The sequence below is a fragment of the Tursiops truncatus genome, chromosome 9 (assembly GCF_011762595.2).
Source record: "Tursiops truncatus isolate mTurTru1 chromosome 9, mTurTru1.mat.Y, whole genome shotgun sequence".
Classification (NCBI taxonomy): domain Eukaryota; kingdom Metazoa; phylum Chordata; class Mammalia; order Artiodactyla; family Delphinidae; genus Tursiops; species Tursiops truncatus.
In genome coordinates, this window is record NC_047042.1 from 102,940,283 (window position 1) to 102,958,193 (window position 17,911).

Consider the following 17,911-nt stretch of genomic DNA (forward strand, 5'->3'; position numbering starts at 1 on the left):
ACAAACTATTTAAGGCTCTTGAAGGTCCGGTTCATATTATTTTAAAACATCTATTCATACCAAACAAATAAATAGCCAGGAGAGGTGAAAAAATAACCAAAATTAAACAGGAATCAAAAAATTCAAAAATATATATATATAAACTAAACACAACAACAGAATTTCTCGGGGTCTTTGATTCCTTATAGTCTACTTTGGACTGTCCTACTTTTTTATTATTATTAATTATTATTATAATTAAAGTCTCATTTCGTGCGCTTTTTCCGTGTGTCATTTGCGGGATCTCGCCCCTCCCCCCGCCCGCCCCGCCCCGCCCCCTCCCGGTGCCCTCCCCGGCCCCCTGGCCTTCAGCTGGACTTGACCGCCATGCCGAGCGGGTGCAAGGCCTCGCTGTCCAACAGCCAGGTGCCTATTTGGTAGAGCAGCTGCGAGTACCAGTGGATGCCCGAGGCGCCTGGCGCGTCGGTCGCACCTGGCACAGCCGGCGCACCTGGCGCGGCCGGGGGCACGCGGCTGCCGCCCCCGCCCCCGCCGCGGTCCGTGCGCGAGGGCGCCAGCGCGGCCAGGAGCGCGTGCGCCAGGCGGTAGGGCGCGAAGGCCCGGTGCGCCCAGTTGTGCTCCTCTATGACCGCGTAGCACGACGCCAGCACCCGGTTGATGAGGATGGTGCCCTGCGCCGTCAGCGGCGCGTACGCGCCCGTGCTCTCCTCGCGCAGCGTCACGCTGTGCACGGCGGCCGGCAGGAGCCGCCGATCCCCGCCGCGCTCGGCCACCACGTACACGTGCTGGCCAGGGCGCACGCTGCTGGCGAAGAGCGCCCGGCGCTCCGGCGCGCCCCCAGGCGGCCGCCCGGCGCCCGACAGCGCCTCGGGCTCCCGGCCGGCCGAGCCGTTGTGCGGCGCGACAAAGAGCAGGTGCGCGGCGGTGAGCAGCAGACGCTCGCGAGGCTCCCGGGTCTCGATCGCGTAGAAGACCTTCTTGGCGCCGTGGTCGCGGTCCAGGAAGGTGAGGAAGTCGCTGTAGAGCAGCCGGCCCTCGTCGTCGGCAGCCAGCACGCGGTCTCCGGGGCGCAGGTCCTTCACCAGCTTGGTGCCGCCCTGCTCCAGGTGCACCGTGGCCGAGCCCGGGAAGCAGCCGCCCGATTTGGCCGCCACCGAGTTCTCTGCGGGGGGAGAGAAGGGAGAGAAGAGGAGACAGGGCGGTGAGTCCCGAGAGGAAGACGCGACTGGGAAGGGGGGCGCACGCTTGGTGTCCCGCGCGCCCAGACCGAGGAAGCGCGTGGCTCCGGGGAGAGGTGCCGGGCTGGTCCCGCGCGGACCTCCCTCTCCCCATCCCCGCCGCCTCGGTGACCAAATTCAGACGCAGACGCATTCCTTAACGACTCTCTTAGGATTGGACTGGCGGTGACAAAGGTCGATTGGCGTCTCCGGCGGGAGGCCGGTTACACTCCTTCCCTTTCGCCTCCCCCCTCCCCCGCCCCTCCCCCTCCCCCGCCGGCTCAGCACACACCCAACCTCGCCACGAATTCAGAGGGTATTTGTTCTCCACTTGGATTCCTCAGGAAGCCTCCTTGAGCTCACCCGGGCGCCGGGGCGCACCCTCCTTTGCTCCCGCCTCCGGCGCGGGGCGCGGCGCCCCCTCGTGCGCTCCGCACCCGGGCTGCACGGCGGGGACCCTCGGCCGCTCCCCGCGCCCCACCCGCCCGCCCCCAGCGCCCAGCGGGGAGCCTTGGTGTCGGCTGGTTGGTGTCGGCCGGTTGGGGGCGAGGGCGGGGCTGAAAAATAGCTGTAGTAGTTGTAGCAACTGGACAAACATTCCAGAGAATTGGCCGAGGTGTGAAAATCGGGGCTTGTGCGGATCTTCTAATTAAAATCCAATAAAGGGCTCGCCATTGTCATTGTAATTTCTGCAACAAATGGGAGGCGCTCTCGGAAGAGGGGCTCCTTCCATCCCCCCACCCCTTCCCGGCTCCCTCTCTCTCCAGCTCTGGGCCGCCCCCTCCCTATTTGCTCAGGTGCAACCCCCCCGCCGCACCCCCGGCGATTCACACGCGGGCTCTCCAGAAGCCCGGGCCTCACAAGCACTATTTGCACAGCCAGGCCTCTCTTCCAAGCACTCGAGATGTGTATTTGAATTTTAAATGGCGGGGCCTGCTCCGAGCTCTGGAAGCGCCGGGTTCTCAAGGCCCCTTGACTACCCGCTTTCTCCGGCCTCTGTCGCTCTCTGAGGCTCACTGTCCCGAGGACAATAATCGGAGTCGGGCGGCGCGCAGGGGGCCGTGGAGGAGGGGCGGGGACGTCCCCGTCTTCTTTGCATTCCAATCTCCGGGATCCTGCTTTTTGCAAATAGAGATCGCGAGAAAGAATCTTCCTGCTGGAATTACTGAGGGCTTTTAATCTTCTCATCGTTTTCTCCGGCATGAAGTGCGGGGCCGGCCTTTGGAGGCCCGACATAGCCGCCCGGAATGCGCCCGGGACGCAGGCGAGCCCGAGGCGTCGAGTCGCACGACCCTGCTTGACACGCACCGCCCCGCGCCCGGCCCGTGTGCGCGGAATGCCAATGAGCGGCTCTGCGCGCCGGGCCCGGCTCCCCCGGCGGGGTCCCGGGCCGGACGACCGCTGCTCTTTTGCGAGGAGACCTCGAGGGACCCCCGCCAGGGGGACCCCGCGGACAGGGGTGGCCCGGAGCCGGCGGCGCGCCGCGCCGCGCCGCCATTTAGGAGCCCCGCGAAGTCGGGGCGCGCCTCCCCGCCCTGCTGGCGTCTGAGACCCTTTCCCGGGCTCTAAGCCCAGACCTTCTCCCCAGGCTTCCACACCTTTTCTTTCTGTTGTTACAGGAGGCCACTCTTTTCCTTACCTCCAAAGTGTGCCTCGACACCTTGAAAGTGTTTTTCTACTAACATACGCTATTAAAATACAGTTTAGGTGACAAACAGGCGAAACTGGGGGCGGGGGGAGGCGCAGTTCCTCCGAAATTCACTGTGAACTGTCTTGCTGAACGCGCCGGCTTCTGCCGAGAGTTGGAGAGACCTGCTTCAGTGGAGCTGGGGCCTGTGCGCGCGCGCGCCTTCCTTCCGGAGCTGTTCCTCGCCAGCAACAGCGTGTGGCGTTGCAGGCCCAGGGAAGTCAGCCTCACGGAGCAGGGCGGGGGCTCCAGCTGCAGGCTTGGCTTTCCTGGCCCTGCCTGTGGCTCAGGGCAGCCCAGCTGTTTCCTAGTAAGGACGGATGCTTCTGGGCTTGCGGCCTCCAGATGTTGGAAGTGGTAACTACCGGCTTTATTACCTCCCATCAGGCCTCTTCCCAAAGGCCGAGTGAGTTAAGTTAGTTCAGAATCCACAGGCTTCCACCCCGGGCAGAACCTCCTGTGCCGGGTACGGGCCGGTGGCCAGTGGTGAGTAGTTCATTCTTAAGCGCTATTGAGACAGAGGCTCTGGGCCAGAGCTGGCCGACTGGGCAGGGCTGCAGTCTCTCACCAGGACAGTCCCCCCCCCCTCCCCCCCCCCCGCTCCACCATCTTTCCTCCCTGTCTCTGCCACCTGCAGCGGGGACTCCGGAAACAGGGGTGGGGGAAGGCTCAAGAAGCCAGATGCCCTCTGCATCTGGGCTCAGAGAACGTGGGCCTCTGTGGCCTCAGAGGTAGGGACAGCTCCCGGCTGGGGACCGGGACAGGCCTCACGGAGTCTATTCCCGCCACAGAAACACCAGTCATCACCCAGTCCCCTCCCTGTCTGCCCCCCTCCTCCCCACTTTCCTCCTTCCCGTGAGCCGGGCTTTGGGGCGCAGATCTGGAGCTGCTGGGGGGTGCTGTCGGCATGGGTGGGGTGGGCCCGCCCCCTCACCTGCTTTCACCGAGCAGTGGATGTGCGCTTTGGACTCGTAGTAGACCCAGTCGAAGCCGGCCTCCACAGCCAGGCGTGCCAGCATGCCGTACTTGCTGCGGTCGCGGTCCGAGGTGGTGATGTCCACTGCACGGCCCTCGTAGTGCAGCGACTCCTCTGAGTGGTGGCCGTCCTCATCCCAGCCCTCTGTCACCCGCAGCTTCACTCCTGGCCACTGGTTCATCACGGAGATGGCTAAGGCGTTCAACTTGTCCTTGCACCGCTGTGGAGAGAAGGGGGCACCCAGCGCCCGTGAGCGTCCGGGCCTGCCCCAACCCTACCCCTGGGCTGCTCTGCCCAGCCCCCCAGGATGCGGGCTGTGCGCAGAGGTAGGGAGACAAGGCCAGGCCTGGAACTGGCCGGCCTGTTCCGGAGAGGGGGAGCTCGGCTAGGGAGGAGGGGGTGGCATCGTAGGAGGAGGCACGTCCTCTCGGAGGCGACTTGAGCGCCTTTCTCCACACCTGAAATAGCAGAGCCCCCGTCACGGCCTGAGAGGCAGATGAAATGTCTGTCTTCGAAATAAGTAAACTGCGTGGTTTTGGACAGTGGCTGCAGCAGCCTCCAGGAGCACCCTAGGCTATGGCCCGCGTCCTCCTCCACGATGCCCTCCACGCCCCTGCCCTCTTCTGTGGCCCCATCGCTCCGCACCTGTGCAAGGCTCCACCCAACTCCCGGGACAAACTCCCTCTCAGGAGGCGGGAGAGAGGCCCCGGGTGCAACTTAGCCGCAGAAAGAAAAATACACGGTATACTTCTTACGGAGTTAAAAGCCTTGCCTTATCTCTGCCCTGCGCCTATCTGAGGTGAGAATTAAGCCAAAGGTAGAGAGGGTGGTGGGACCCTGATAGCAGCTGAAGGGGTGGGGGAACCAGAAGTGAAAGGCAACCAGGTGAGTTATAATTTTCAATAAGACCAGGGCCGGATGACAAACATTCTTTATCTGGACGGCCACATTCCTTTTCCCCGTGGAACTCTTTTCTCCCGGCTTTTCTGTGGTCTGATTGTGTCCCTTGTTTTCCTTAACCTGTCCCCTCCCCCCCTCTTGTTTTCTTGGCCGGCGCAGAATGGTGTCCTGCAAGTTTGAAGAGCCAACTTAAGAGGTGGAGGGGGGGAGGGGAGGGGAGGGGAGGGGGAGGGGAGCCAGAAAGGCCTGGGGCCTCTGAGCTCTTGCCTTAGGGAGGCTTCTTCTGGAAACCGCCCTTGGGGTTCCCCCCACCTCCCACAAGGAAGCTGCCAGTAGGAGCAAAGAAGCGGTGAATAGGCGGGACTCAAGCCAGGGTAAAGCTGTGGGAGTTCCCATATAATTCTCGGGTCCCATTCAGACAAGGATGCAGGAAAGAGTCGAATCACATGCGTGTTTGTGTTCACAGTGACTCGCTGGGCGTTCATACTGCGGCTGGTGCGGGGTTGGAAAAAGGGGAGGTGGTGACAAAGTCATGATGGGGGCGTCCCCCAGAGAGGCAGACTCAGGAGGGATAGGGGACAATTCCAAGTTGACTTCTGCAGAGGGTAGGGCTGATATCCGGGCGGGGACCCCGGTTACCGAGATGACCAGCCGGCCCCAGCAAGGACCCTATTATAGCCTGGGGGAACTCTTTCTTACAGAGCGCGGGGGAGGCGGAGGGCTGGGCAAGGCCGCTGCCGCGTTTTCAGGGGATGCGACCGATTGCGCGACAGGAAAAGACCTGTGTAGTTGGCAGCAGTAAAAACCAGTATATGGTTGTAGAGTTAGACATACAGCAAGTGTGTGTGTGTGTGTGTGTGTGCGCGCGCGCGCGCGCGTGGTGGAGTGAGGGAGGGCAGAAGGCTAGGGGGCGGTCCTGGTAACAGGTCAGCGCTTGCAGGTTTCTAGGCCCGCCAACAGTTTTCTTAAAAAAAAAAAAAGTCAGAAGGACAGAGTTTGAGTGAGGTCATCTTGAGGATTGAATGCGTTTTACATGAAAATCAATCAGTAAACCAGGGTCAGTTTAGAGCCGGGATGTGGAACCGGCTGCGCAGGCGCACACCACCGACGCGCACACGCAGACACTCGCTTCCCGAGCCCCCATCGCAGCCCAGCTCCCTGCTTTCGGGGGGCAGATGAAGCTTTCAGTGGCTTCCCCCGGGGCCGCTGGCGAGGGGGAGGGCAGGAAGGGGAGCACGTGTACCATCCCCCAGCGTTCTGAGCTGCGCCACTCGGACAAGAGATGGAGACCCCAGGCGAGGAACCCAGGGCCGAGGCAGGCCCGGGCTCCGCCAGGCGCAACGCGGCCTCGGCCCGCGGCTGCAAGAGTCTCTGCGCCCCGGCCGGGCGGGATCGTCGCGGGCAGACCCGGGAAGCCCGGGCCGGTTATCAATTCACTGGGTCGTGTGCCGCGAATCAACCCCGCCTCTGTGCAGCCACCGTGAAGCCCAGAGGGGCCGACGGGCCCGGCTTTGTGTCGGCGGAGGCCAAGTTGTTCCCCACGCCCGAGCTCCCGCGCCACCTCCCCAGTCTGCGCAGCCGCTCCGCGCCCGGGAGCCGAGCAGGGACTGTCGCCGCCGACGCCCACGGGCTTCCCCAGCGCGGGGGAGGGGGTGTCCCGACTTCAGAAGGGTCCCCTCGGGTCCCCGCACACACCTCTCGCCGCTCCTCCTCCCCCCTCCGGAAAACCAGGCCCCTCCCTTCAAACCCACACCTGAGCGCCGCTCCCCGGGGCCGCCACGCACCCGGAAATCTGCCCAACGTGGCGCCTCGGGCCGGTCCCCCGCGCAGCCCGCAGGCCGGCCCCTCGCGGCCTCCTGCCCCCTCGGAGCCCCTCGGCACCGCGGCCTGCGGGGAGAGCGTGTCTGTCTGCGCTTCCCCCTCTCGGAGTTAATATTAACCAGGGGCTCATGCGTTCCTGAACTGCTCTGAAAGTTCCACTGGGGACGATCTTGCCATGGTTGAGGGACTTGGGCGACAGTCACATTAGGGAGACAGAGACACGCAGAGACGGGGGAGGAGGGACACGCACCCGAGAGCAGAGTCTAGGTGGTTATCTTAAGTGGGGGGCCGGGGGGGGGGAGCAGGTGCCCCAGGAGCCCGGGAGGCGTTGCCGCTTCCCCTTCCCCCGGCCCTGCCCTCACCTCCCAGGTCCCCCGCCTTCCCCACTTTAACTCTTAGGACCGGGGACGCAGGAAGGACGGGGAAGGGGTAAAGCAGGGGCCGCCTTTCAGGCCACCCCCCCTCCCCAGCCTCCAGGTTTTTAGGGCACGTTTTTGGGGCCCGTGGTACACGCCTGGCTTGGCTCTCCCCACCCCACTCCGACGTCGGCTGCCCCTCCCCCCTCCTTTTGTGCTGGGAACGGGAATAGCCACTGCCCAGGGAAAAAAGTATTTGTTTTCGTTTCGTTCGTCTGAGGGAAGTTGACAGAAGGTCAGAAGTTCAAATGCTGCCAGCGCACGCTGCGGCCAGAGCGGCCGGGCGCCGGGCCGCGCGGCTGTAGGTCCCGGCGGGGCGGCCGGGGGCGGCGGGGCGAGGGACCCGGCGGGGGGCTCGGGCCGGGCGCCCAGGCCCGCGAGGCGCCTCCGCCCTGGAACCGGCTTCTCCCTCCCGCCCGGGCCCTCCGGGCCCGCCCGCGCCGCCTCGGCAGCCGGGCCGTCGGAGCGCCGCCGGGAGCCCTGGCCGAGCCCGCGCTCGGGCGCGTGGAGGGGCCGGCGGGCGGCCGCAGCCCAGCCCCGCGCGCACTGAAACCCGAGCCGCGAGATCGATAACCCGGGAGTAAGTGGAGCCGAGATGCGTCTGCCCGGGTGCGCGGCTCCGCGCGCTCGCACTTGTAGGCGGGGCGGCGAGGCCCGGGGCCCCGGGCAGGGCGCGGGCCGGGACCCGCTCCCTCCCGCGTCGGCCCGGCGCGGACCGCGGCGGCCGCTGAGCCCTCCGGCTCGGGGACCTGCGGCGTCCCCGCCCCCGCCGCTTTCTCTGGCCTCGCGCCCCTTTCCCCGGTGCCGAGGGATCCCGGGAAGGCCCCTGCCCTCCCGCCGGGACCGAGGGTGACCAGGGGGTCGGAGCCCCAGACGAGCTGGAGAAGCGCCCGCAGCGGCCGCACGCGCAGGGCACCCCGCGGCCTGCGCAGAGTTAATTGCGGCTCGCGCTGCTCTCGGGCACAGGCGCGCGCGTCCACACTCGCGGTCCAGATTTAAGGTGGTCGGGAGCAGATGCGAGCGAGCCGGGGACGAGGACCCTCTCCTCCCCTCCCTCTCCGCCTCCGTCCGTCAGCTGGAGCCCGCTACCCCGCATGCCCCTGGCCTTCCTCGGCTCCGCAGCAAGGCCGGGCATCGGGCTGGGGAGCGGAGCGGCCGGGAGGTGTCTCCTCGGTCCCTCCCACCCCCAGCCTCCCCTGCACTTGCGCCCCGCCAGCGCCGCTCCGTCAGCTGCGGTGCGCTCCTGGCCCTAAAGGTAGGACTTGAATATTTTAATAGGGCAATAAAAAAGATGTTGACCTATATTTGCCAGGAAAGCCATTTCTAGCTTCAGTTATACGTGCCTGGAGTTGCAGAAAGTCTGCCATTGACGGGCAGATTGGCAGCCAGAAGTCTCAAACGGAGGCGGAGAGGGAGAGAGGAATGCGTGCTTTGCTTTGGTTCTTCTTTCCAGCCCCCCCTCCCGCTAATATCTAGTCGCTCCTAATTTCCTATGCAAGCAGGTTGAAAACTAGCGTGATGCAATGCCAGTAAGTTCTAAGTCCCTCCCCTCAAGTACCGCGGGCTCGGGAGAATAAGAGGGCATCCTTAAAGAAATATCGATACATTCACACTCTGATGGGCACAAGTGCCAGCGATGGAATCGCAGTGGAGCTATGTGATACGGTCAGGGACTAGCCCAGCCGCCTCTGGAGCCCCGACCTTTTGTCAGCCCGGCCTCCTGGCTTTTCCAGTTGAGGGTCTTTGGTGGGGGGCGGCGGGGGGGGTAGCAGTGGTGGGAAAGAAAAACACAGAGGAGAAGGGAAACGTGTAAGCGCCGAGGCTACACTTGTACAGTGATCTGGACGCCACTCTATGTTTATGGGGGGGATGCTTGCCCCCTCCCTCCATTCCCACTCCCAACTTGGAAAGGACAGATGCCCCCAAAGTGAAGGTCTCCCCAAGTTACAAGCCAGAGCTGAGGCAGGATGGGAAGGCCATCCCAGCAGGACAGATCAAATCAGGGCCATGCAAGGACCACATCTCCTAGCGTCCTTATGCCCACCCCCCAGCCTAAACTTCTCCGGCTGGACCCTTCGCCTCCATTCCCCTCCAGGAAGAGGAAGGGGTGGTAGGCCGGCAGGTGGGTGGGGAAGGAGAGGACAAAATCGGCTTTCTACCTGCCTGAAGAGCAAACAGACTGAACGGCATGGTTACACATAACCCCTTGGAAGCAACACATTCCACGCCCCGTGCTGGGTTTCTACCTGAGTCATCAGCCGGTCCGCTCCAGTGTTTTCTTCATCCTTAAATATGATGTCAGGGTTGTAATTGGGGGTGAGTTCCTTAAATCGCTCCGAGTTTCTGGTGATCTTCCCTTCATATCTTCCACTGGCCCCTAGGGTCTTCTCAGCCACGTTGGGGATGAACTGCTTGTAGGCTAAAGGGGTCAGTTTTTTTGGGTTCCGCCTCTTCCCAAATCCCCGGCCGGGTCCGCACGCAAGCCCCGAGCACATCAGCAGTGAGGAGACCAGCACCACCAGCAGACATCTCGCCAGCAGTAGCATCTCGTCCATGGAGCCCGGGGACCTCAAGGCTGGCCCGAGCAGGTCTGAGTGCGCGAGGGTGCGGGTGTGCGAGTGTGTGTGCCCGTGCGCTCTCCCTCCCTCGCTCGCTCCGGCTGGCTGCTGGCGCCCTCGCTCTCTGCCTCTCGCTCTTTCTCTTCCTATATAACCTTGCCCGCCGCCGCTGCGGGGGACTCGCCACCGATCCCCACCCAGACGGGGGCTGGAACGGCAGGCTGCTGGCCGCTGATAACGGAACACATCGGAGTTGGGGCTCAAGACAGCAATCAAAAGACAAAAAGAGTCTGATTTTAAATGGTCGCAAGCCTGAGAGCTTGTGCGAGAGGCTGCCTTCAGTACTATATTATAGCTGGCAGGGGCGCATCTGATTGGCCGAAGCAGCACAGGCTTCTCTTCTGATGTTTAACCCTAAAAAAGACTAATTTTTTTTCCTGTGGCTGCTTTATTTTTACCTGAAGGCTTCTAGTTAAAAGAGAAAAACATCTTTACCGAGACAAAGGTGAGCGGGAGAGAGGAGGCACGTTGCTCCGGATAACGTCAGCTACCCCCTGCCCGGGGCACACCTCCCGTTCCCCCTTCACTTTCTCCAGAATGGTAGATGCTTCAGTTAAAACCAACTTAAGTTTTTAAAGGACAATCTAGACCCACCGCCACCCCCCCCCACCCCCGGCCAAGCTTCCATCACCAAACAAATAGTCTCTCAAATGTTTGAGGGGCAAAGCTGCCCAGGTCTTATCTAAATATTTTCCCAGAGACTTTATCATGCAGGCCAGGGCTCCCTGCAGTTGAAAGAAAGAGGGGCCTGTGCCCCCTCCCGAATATTCCAGTTGCCACGCCGGGCGGGGACTGCACGTAACTAGTGCTATTTGAAGTGCTTTAAGCACCTTAGAAAAACTTGAAAATGCTGCTCCTTTATTGTGTTTCAATTAATGCATTATTTTTAACTCTCTGGAAGTGGAATGGAGGCGTGCTCAGGGGCTGGTGCAGAGGGGACGATCCGGCTGGCTGGGCCCAAGCGGGTCTGGGGGCTGCACCCCAGCTCAGAGGAGGGAGCTGGTGCTGGTGCCTGCGTGGTGGGCGGAGGCCCATTGTGCCTGGGGGCAGCGGCGAGTGGGCAAGGCTGTGCACACGCACCAACCCCATGATTCAATCGATCGGAGCAAAGTGCAGGCCAGGGGATGAGCTGGATGTGAAATTCAGGTTCCTTCCACATCACGCCGAGCTGGCTTCCCCTGGAGCTTGGCAGGCCCATCCTCAGGGTCCTGGGGGCTGCAGCCCGAGTGGGGCAGGGCCCTGGGGGCACAGCGTTCTGGTCAAAGAGGGGCGTGCAGAAGAGGGCCCGGTGCTCAGAGCCGGCGATGCTGGAGCCCCCAATTCCTGCACTTTGAGAAACAAACTAACTTTAAAAGTCTTATTTAGACCAGGAAAAGAAAATCGGAGATTCCCCCTTTTTGCAGAATATGCCCTCCTCCTTCTGGGCCCTCCCGGTCTCACTCTGACACAGCAACTGCTCTGGAGTGGGACGCGGGAGTGAGGGTTCTTCGTGTGGAGTGGATGGAGCGAGACCCGGCTGTCACTCTGTGCAGTTAGGCGCTCTCCCTTGACCCCAGCGCGAGAGAGGCCGGGTCGGTCCTCAGAACAATGGGACACTTGCCGCAGTCTGGGTAAGCTCCAGTGCAGACAGACTTTTCCTCTGGGTGTGGGGAGCGTGGAAGGGGACATCGAAAGGGGCTGTAGTTGGGCCTTTGCAGACACTGAGCATCTCCAAGCCTCTGCTGGCCAGGAGCGCATCCCCACCCCGCCTCTTCTATTCTCTGATTTGTGAAGCATCAGCCCAACTTCCTCAAGGCCTCCCAGTGGAACCGACGCAGCAAGGTCACACTGTCCTGGACCCAGGAGGGTGGCCCTGCCCAAAGTGGTCGCCACGCAGCCAGTGTTGTGACACCGCTGGGCACGGGGGCTTGAGAAGCCACTGGGCGCGCTGGGGACACTCCAGCCTCCTGATTCCCTCCTCCCCTCTTTTCCGGCTCAGGCAAAGGCGAAGGGGCCGCAGCACCGGGTCTCAACCCCCTGGCTGGAGACCGGGGAGCCCGTGTGGCCACCGCATGAGCAGGGATGCCCGCCCGAGATCTCGCAGGTGCCGGGACCCCCCAGACCCGGAGCCTGAGCTGCAGAGAGCTCTGCGTGGCTCCGAGACTTGGGGGCTCGGCTCCCTCCAGGTGGGGAGCAGGCAGGACAGGAGGTGGGAGGTCCCGGCCGTCAGGCCTCCTCAGCCCAGGGGGCCCAGGCTCGGGCAAAGCCACCTCCTGTCCGTCTCGGCCAGCCCTGGACACCCCGAGAGCCCGCCAGGGCCGCCTGCCTGGGAGCTGGCCAACCCTCAAGAATGAAATAACGATGGACCGTGAACCCACCACTCTGAATTCCGAGGGCTGCTCCCCGGGGCGGGTGGGGCTGGGGTGCGATGGGGAATCAGGACGAGGATCAACTGTAGCTCGTGTGTTTACTGCCCTGGAAACACGGGCGTCAGCCGAGCCACCCTGAGCCTGAGGTCTCGCCCTCCCCCCACTTCCCTTCCTTTCATCCCGCCCCCTCCCCACTTCCCAGACGGCAGACACTGTCCTCTTCCACCTCCAGACGCCAGATGGCTCCCTCTCTTTGCCTTTGCCCCTCCAGACCATCTGGGCCCCTCCCCGTGCGGGTCAGAGGTTCCAAACCCCAGCCTCTTCCTGACCTGGCCTGACATCCCAGGTAACCTAAGGAGCCATTTCTAATTTGTCTGGGCTCCGCCCTTCTTTTCCATGGTCGTCTGCCCTCCTCCCTCCATACCCCTCCCCACCTCCATCCCCCATCCCTGCCCACCTCCATCCCCCATCCTTCCCCACCTCCATCCCTCCATCCCTCCCCACCTCCATCCCTCCCCACCTCCATCCCCCCATCCCTCCCCACCTCCATCCCCCATCCCTCCCCACCTCCATCCCCAATCCCTGCCCACCTCCATCCCCCAATCCCTGCCCATCTCCATCCTCCCATCCCTCCCCACCTCCATCCCTCCATCCCTCCCCACCTCCATCCCTCCATCCCTCCCCACCTCCATTCTCCCATCCCTCCCCACCTCCATCCCCCATCCCTGCCCACCTCCATTCTCCCATCCCTGCCCACCTCCATCCCCCAATCCCTGCCCATCTCCATCCTCCCATCCCTCCCCACCTCCATCCCTCCATCCCTGCCCACCTCCATCCTCCCATCCCTGCCCACCTCCATCCTCCAATCCCTGCCCACCTCCATCCTCCCATCCCTCCCCACCCCCATCCTCCCATCCCTCCCCACCTCCATCCCCCATCCCTCCCCACCTCCATCCCCCATCCCTCCCCACCTCCATCCCCCATCCCTCCCCACCTCCATTTTCCCATCCCTCCCCACCTCCATTCTCCCATCCCTCCCCACCTCCATCCCCCATCCCTCCCCACCTTCATCCCCCAATCCCTGCCCACCTCCATCCCCCATCCCTCCCCACCTCCATCCCCCATCCCTCCCCACCTCCATCCCTCCATCCCTCCCCACCTCCATCCCTCCATCCCTCCCCACCTCCATCCCTCCCCACCTCCATCCCTCCATCCCTCCCCACCTCCATCCCTCCCCACCTCCATCCCCCATCCCTCCCCACCTCCATCCCCCATCCCTCCCCACCTCCATCCCCCATCCCTCCCCACCTCCATCCCTCCATCTTCCCACCTCCATCCCTCCATCCCTCCCCACCTCCATCCCTCCCCACCTCCATCCCTCATCCCTCCCCACCTCCATCCCCCATCCCTCCCCACCTCCATCCCCCATCCCTCCCCACCTCCATCCCTCCATCCCTCCCCACCTCCATCCCTCCCCACCTCCATCCCTCCATCCCTCCCCACCTCCATCCCTCCATCCCTCCCCACCTCCATCCCCCATCCCTCCCCACCTCCATCCCCCATCCCTCCCCACCTCCATCCCCCATCCCTCCCCACCTCCATCCCTCCATCTTCCCACCTCCATCCCTCCATCCCTCCCCACCTCCATCCCTCCCCACCTCCATCCCTCATCCCTCCCCACCTCCATCCCCCATCCCTCCCCACCTCCATCCCCCATCCCTCCCCACCTCCATCCCCCATCCCTCCCCACCTCCATCCCTCCATCCCTCCCCACCTCCATCCCTCCCCACCTCCATCCCTCCATCCCTCCCCACCTCCATCCCTCCATCCCTCCCCACCTCCATCCCTCCATCCCTCCCCACCTCCATCCCCCATCCCTCCCCACCTCCATCCCTCCCCACCTCCATCCCTCCATCCCTCCCCACCTCCATCCCCCATCCCTCCCCACCTCCATCCCTCCCCACCTCCATCCCTCCATCCCTCCCCACCTCCATCCCTCCATCCCTCCCTACCTCCATCCCTCCATCCCTCCCCACCTCCATCCCCCATCCCTCCCCACCTCCATCCCTCCATCCCTCCCCACCTCCATCCTTCACCAGCATCCCTGTTGAGGACAGGTGGCTGCCTGTCTTCTGCCCCCACCCCCAGGAGGCGCCTCCCAGGCCCGGCCCCTGCCTTCCCACCAGCCCCCACCGCTAGATGGCCTCCTCACTCTGCCTTCAGGCTCTGGGTCTGCAGGTTTGGGAAAAATATGTGCAGACCAGGTTGGGAGGGCCCTGAAAGCGGGGCTAGACAACTTGGTCATCCTCCCCTGATCCCCCCATTAGTTTTTGCAATCCCCCATTTCCCTTTTCCCAGTGTGGTACCCGCTGGGCCCTACAGCTGGCACTCTGGCCTCCCCATCGAAGCCGCTGCCTGCCACACTCATCCAGGGCCCACCCGGACTCCAGTCTCTGGGTTTGGGCTCTAATCTTACATCCCCTCCTCACTGTATCCCTCACTTTGACTCCTCTTCCTGATAATACTTGTACTCATTCTCTTTCCATCCAGTCATCCAGTTTCAATTTCTTTCTGGTTTTGTTCCAGTTCTGGCAAATTGAATCTCCGTTGTTACGGTTCTCCTAGAGATTGCCAGCCAGGGCCCCTCTGAATTTTGGAGGGATGGGGTCCTTCAGCGCTGCTCTCCTAACCCCATGTTCCCTGCTGACCTGGGCCTGGGGGATGAGTCTCCGGCTTCCCGGAGGGGTCCAGGGAAGGCCGTGCTGTTCACGACGGAGCCCTCACCTGGGTGCACAGCAGCTGCTGCCGCCTGCATGCATGGCCCCGTGGAGCTGCAGCAGTGGCGGTGGCAGTGGCAGGAGGAACTGGTGGGAGGCCCGCGGCTCTGGCTGTGCTGGCACGAGGGGCCAGTGGGGCGATGCCGTCCTCGCGGGCTGGCGCTTGCAGGGCAGCCATTCTCAGCAGAGCAGAGTGGAGAGAGGGCCCCGCCCCGCCAGGGGATGGGCAGGCTGCTGCACGCTGCAGCAGGACTAGGGGTAGGACCTGGGCGTCTTCCAGGCCTCAGGCACTCTTTGAAGCGGGAGCACAGGTGGCATCGAGGCCCCTTCTATCCTGAGGACTTACGATTCCCTCCCTTACTTGGGAAGGGCCTGGTGGGCCCAAGCTGCCGCACGGCCGAGGGGCTGTGTGTGTCTCCAGGGGCCAGAGCTGGGTTCGGAGCGGCCCGGCTCGGACTCAGCCCTGCCTCTGGGGGGTGGGCGCTGCGGACGAGATGCACCTGTCCAGGGAGTGAGGACTCCGGGCTGCATCTGCCTGCTGGTAGAGCCCCTGGCTGGCTGTCCCCGCCTCTCTGAAGGAGGGTAGCTGCGACCCTTCTTGGCAGGAAGCAGAGCGCTTACATCATCTGGGCAACTTCTGTGCAGACGTTTTCTTTTAAATAAAAAAGGGATGCAGTGCTGACACGCAGAAACAGAAGCCATTTCTCTACAGGAGCAGAGAGAGCACAGAGGCTCCCCAGGCGGCGGCCTCGGTGTTTGCCCTCCGCTGTCCAGGGAGCATCCCCGGCATCAAGACTCCCGGGCCCCGGCCGCCGGGGCACCCTGTGGCTCCAGGTCTGCCCTCCTCCGCCCCCTCCCTCCTGGCCAGTCACCCGACCGCTCCTGAGCCCTGTTGCATGCTGGCCATCAATACCGTGGTTCCACGGTTGCCTCGTCCAGCAGTCTCTCTACGGCAGGAAACAGAGAGCCAGAACTGGCCCTACTCCCCCGCTGTGAGCACCCCTCCTGGCCCCTTAGGTTTGTCCCTCGGACGCCTCGGCCCCTCCCCGAGGATGCACCTCTGGTTTGGGGTGGCTTCCCGGGGCCTTTTGGCTATGTCGGGCACCAGCCACGTGTGGAGTTGGGGAGGCCCTGTGGGTCCCACTTGGCCAGGCAGCTTCCAGAAGGTGCATCCCCTCCCCCACCCCCCTTCTTTGCTGTCGTGAAAGAGGGCGATGCCACATCCCTCTTAAATGCACAACCAAGAGCAGGAAACACAGAGGCATCGGGTGGAGGGGGCCAGGCAGGGGCAGAGGAGGGGGTGGGAAGCGGGGTCAGGCGTATCAGGAGGCGGGATAGGGCGCAGAAGGGGAAACTGAGGTGCGAACACACATTTGGGCTTGACAACGTTAGCGAAAGCCGCTGGGACCTCAGCAGTTCGACAGACCCCGGACCCAACATTTGGGGGGTGCTAACAAGAACCCCTGGGAGGGTGGCCGGTGGCTCTGGCTGGGGGGGGAGTTTCCCGGGGAGACAGATGCCACACCAGAGGGCTCGGCCCTCTAGGGGCCGGGCTGGGAGGAGAAGGACACTGTGGGTGAAGGAGGCGCCGTCCCCGGGGGTCCCGTGGCCCCTCACCTGGTGGAGGAGTGCAGCACGGGCCTGGCTGATGGGGGTGTCCTCTTGTGTTTGCCAAGCATCTCAGCCAGAGTGTCACTCGGTGAGAAGGGAAATCTCACCTGTGACTTTGGGTAATCGGATTTGCTTATTCAGTGTTTATTATACGTTTTCATTGTGCTTAGATAAAATTCGGTTAATCAATGCACACAACCCATTGCACAGGTGAGGAAAACAAGGTACAGAGAGGTGAGATCTCCTGTCCGGGCACTTGCAGAAGATGTGACAGAGGGTGGCCCTGCCCTAGAGGTGGGCTCGAGGTCTCTGCCGGGCTGACGCCAGCACAGATGAGCAGCAGGTGACTGTGCCCAGAGCCCCTTAGCAGTGAGTGGGCAGCATGGACCAGACTGACCTCTGTCTTCAAGCTCCGGGTTCTGCACCCCTGAGTCCCAGGAGAGACACTCAGCAACGCTGTGTTTCCAGGCTGGTGGTGGGGCTGCCCCTGAGCTGTGGGCAGAAGCGTGGGTTTCAGGTTAGGCATATGCCCAGGGACATCATTTCTATGAATCCTTGAATTATTTGTTTATTTTTTAACATTTTTATTGGAGTATAATTGCTTTACAATGGTGTGTTAGTTTCTGCTGTATAACAAAGTGAATCAGTTATACATATACATATGTTCTCATATCTCTTCCCTCTTGCATCTCCCTCCCTCCCACCCTCGCAGTCCCACCCCTCTAGGTGGTCACAAAGCACCGAGCTGATCTCCCTGTGCTATGCGGCTGCTTCCCACTAGCTATCTATTTTACATTTGGTCGTGTATATAAGTCCAGGCCACTCTCTCACTTTGTCCCAGCTTGCCCTTCCCCCTCCCCGTGTCCTCAAGTCAATTCTCTATGTCTGCGTCTTTCCTTGAATTATTGATCTCTCAGATGACTGTGGAAAAGAACACAGTGCAGCATGAGAGAAACCTTTGACCGAGAGCAGCCCTCCTGGGCGGGCCTCTCGTGAGATGTCTCTGTTTTAGGATTTGGGACCTTTACCAGGAGGGGACCACTGCTGCTTCAGAACGACAGAGATTTTCAGACACAGGACTTCCAAAGCCCGCCTCACCTTCGGGTCCTCTGTTATTGTTACTCAGCATCCTGTTCACCACGTGACAGCGTGTGGGTCTCCAGGGCCTTTGATCAGCCCCGTCGGGGAGGGAGTGGCATCCAGCTTGCCGGGCTGTCCGTCTGCAGGGTTGGGGGCAGAGGTGGTCCGACACACGACCCATCACTGTGGCAGGATGCTGCGCCTTTCCTTCCTCTTTTTGCAGCTCTTGCTGGTTTCAGTTTTATTTTTCACAGATTATTGTGTTACATAGATCCAGGCAGACAACACGATTCCCCACAGCTAAGTCAGCCTGGGCCTCCCGTGGCCTCAGAGCCGCCAGGGCAGGGTCCCAGCATCTCGGGTGGGATGGAGCATCTGGAAGTCTCACCGGCTGCCTTTTGCCTCTTGGTCTCTGAGTGTGTTTACTTTAGCACCATTCTGTGCTCTGTCCTGGTTGTCC

General features: G+C 62.5%; 1 protein-coding gene across 1 annotated transcript; it reads right to left on the reverse strand.

The window, feature by feature from the left end:
• Positions 1-347: 347 nt before the first annotated feature.
• SHH (sonic hedgehog signaling molecule) lies at positions 348-9,563 on the reverse strand. The gene is made up of 3 exons (XM_033862739.2): positions 9,264-9,563; positions 3,839-4,100; positions 348-1,162 (listed from the first exon to the last, which is right to left on the reverse strand). Exons 1-3 carry the CDS (start codon positions 9,561-9,563, stop codon positions 348-350), a joined length of 1,377 nt encoding a protein of 458 aa, XP_033718630.2.
• Positions 9,564-17,911: the final 8,348 nt, after the last annotated feature.

Excerpts from the sequence above, each read along its gene's own strand:
- SHH (XM_033862739.2), bottom strand. The coding sequence starts at position 9,563 with ATGCTACTGCTGGCGAGATGTCTGCTGGTGGTGCTGGTCTCCTCACTG. Across the intron at positions 4,101-9,263 it reads CGGACCGGCTGATGACTCAG|CGGTGCAAGGACAAGTTGAA; the intron begins GTAGAAACCCAG and ends TTCTCTCCACAG. Across the intron at positions 1,163-3,838 it reads CCACTGCTCGGTGAAAGCAG|AGAACTCGGTGGCGGCCAAA; the intron begins GTGAGGGGGCGG and ends CTCCCCCCGCAG.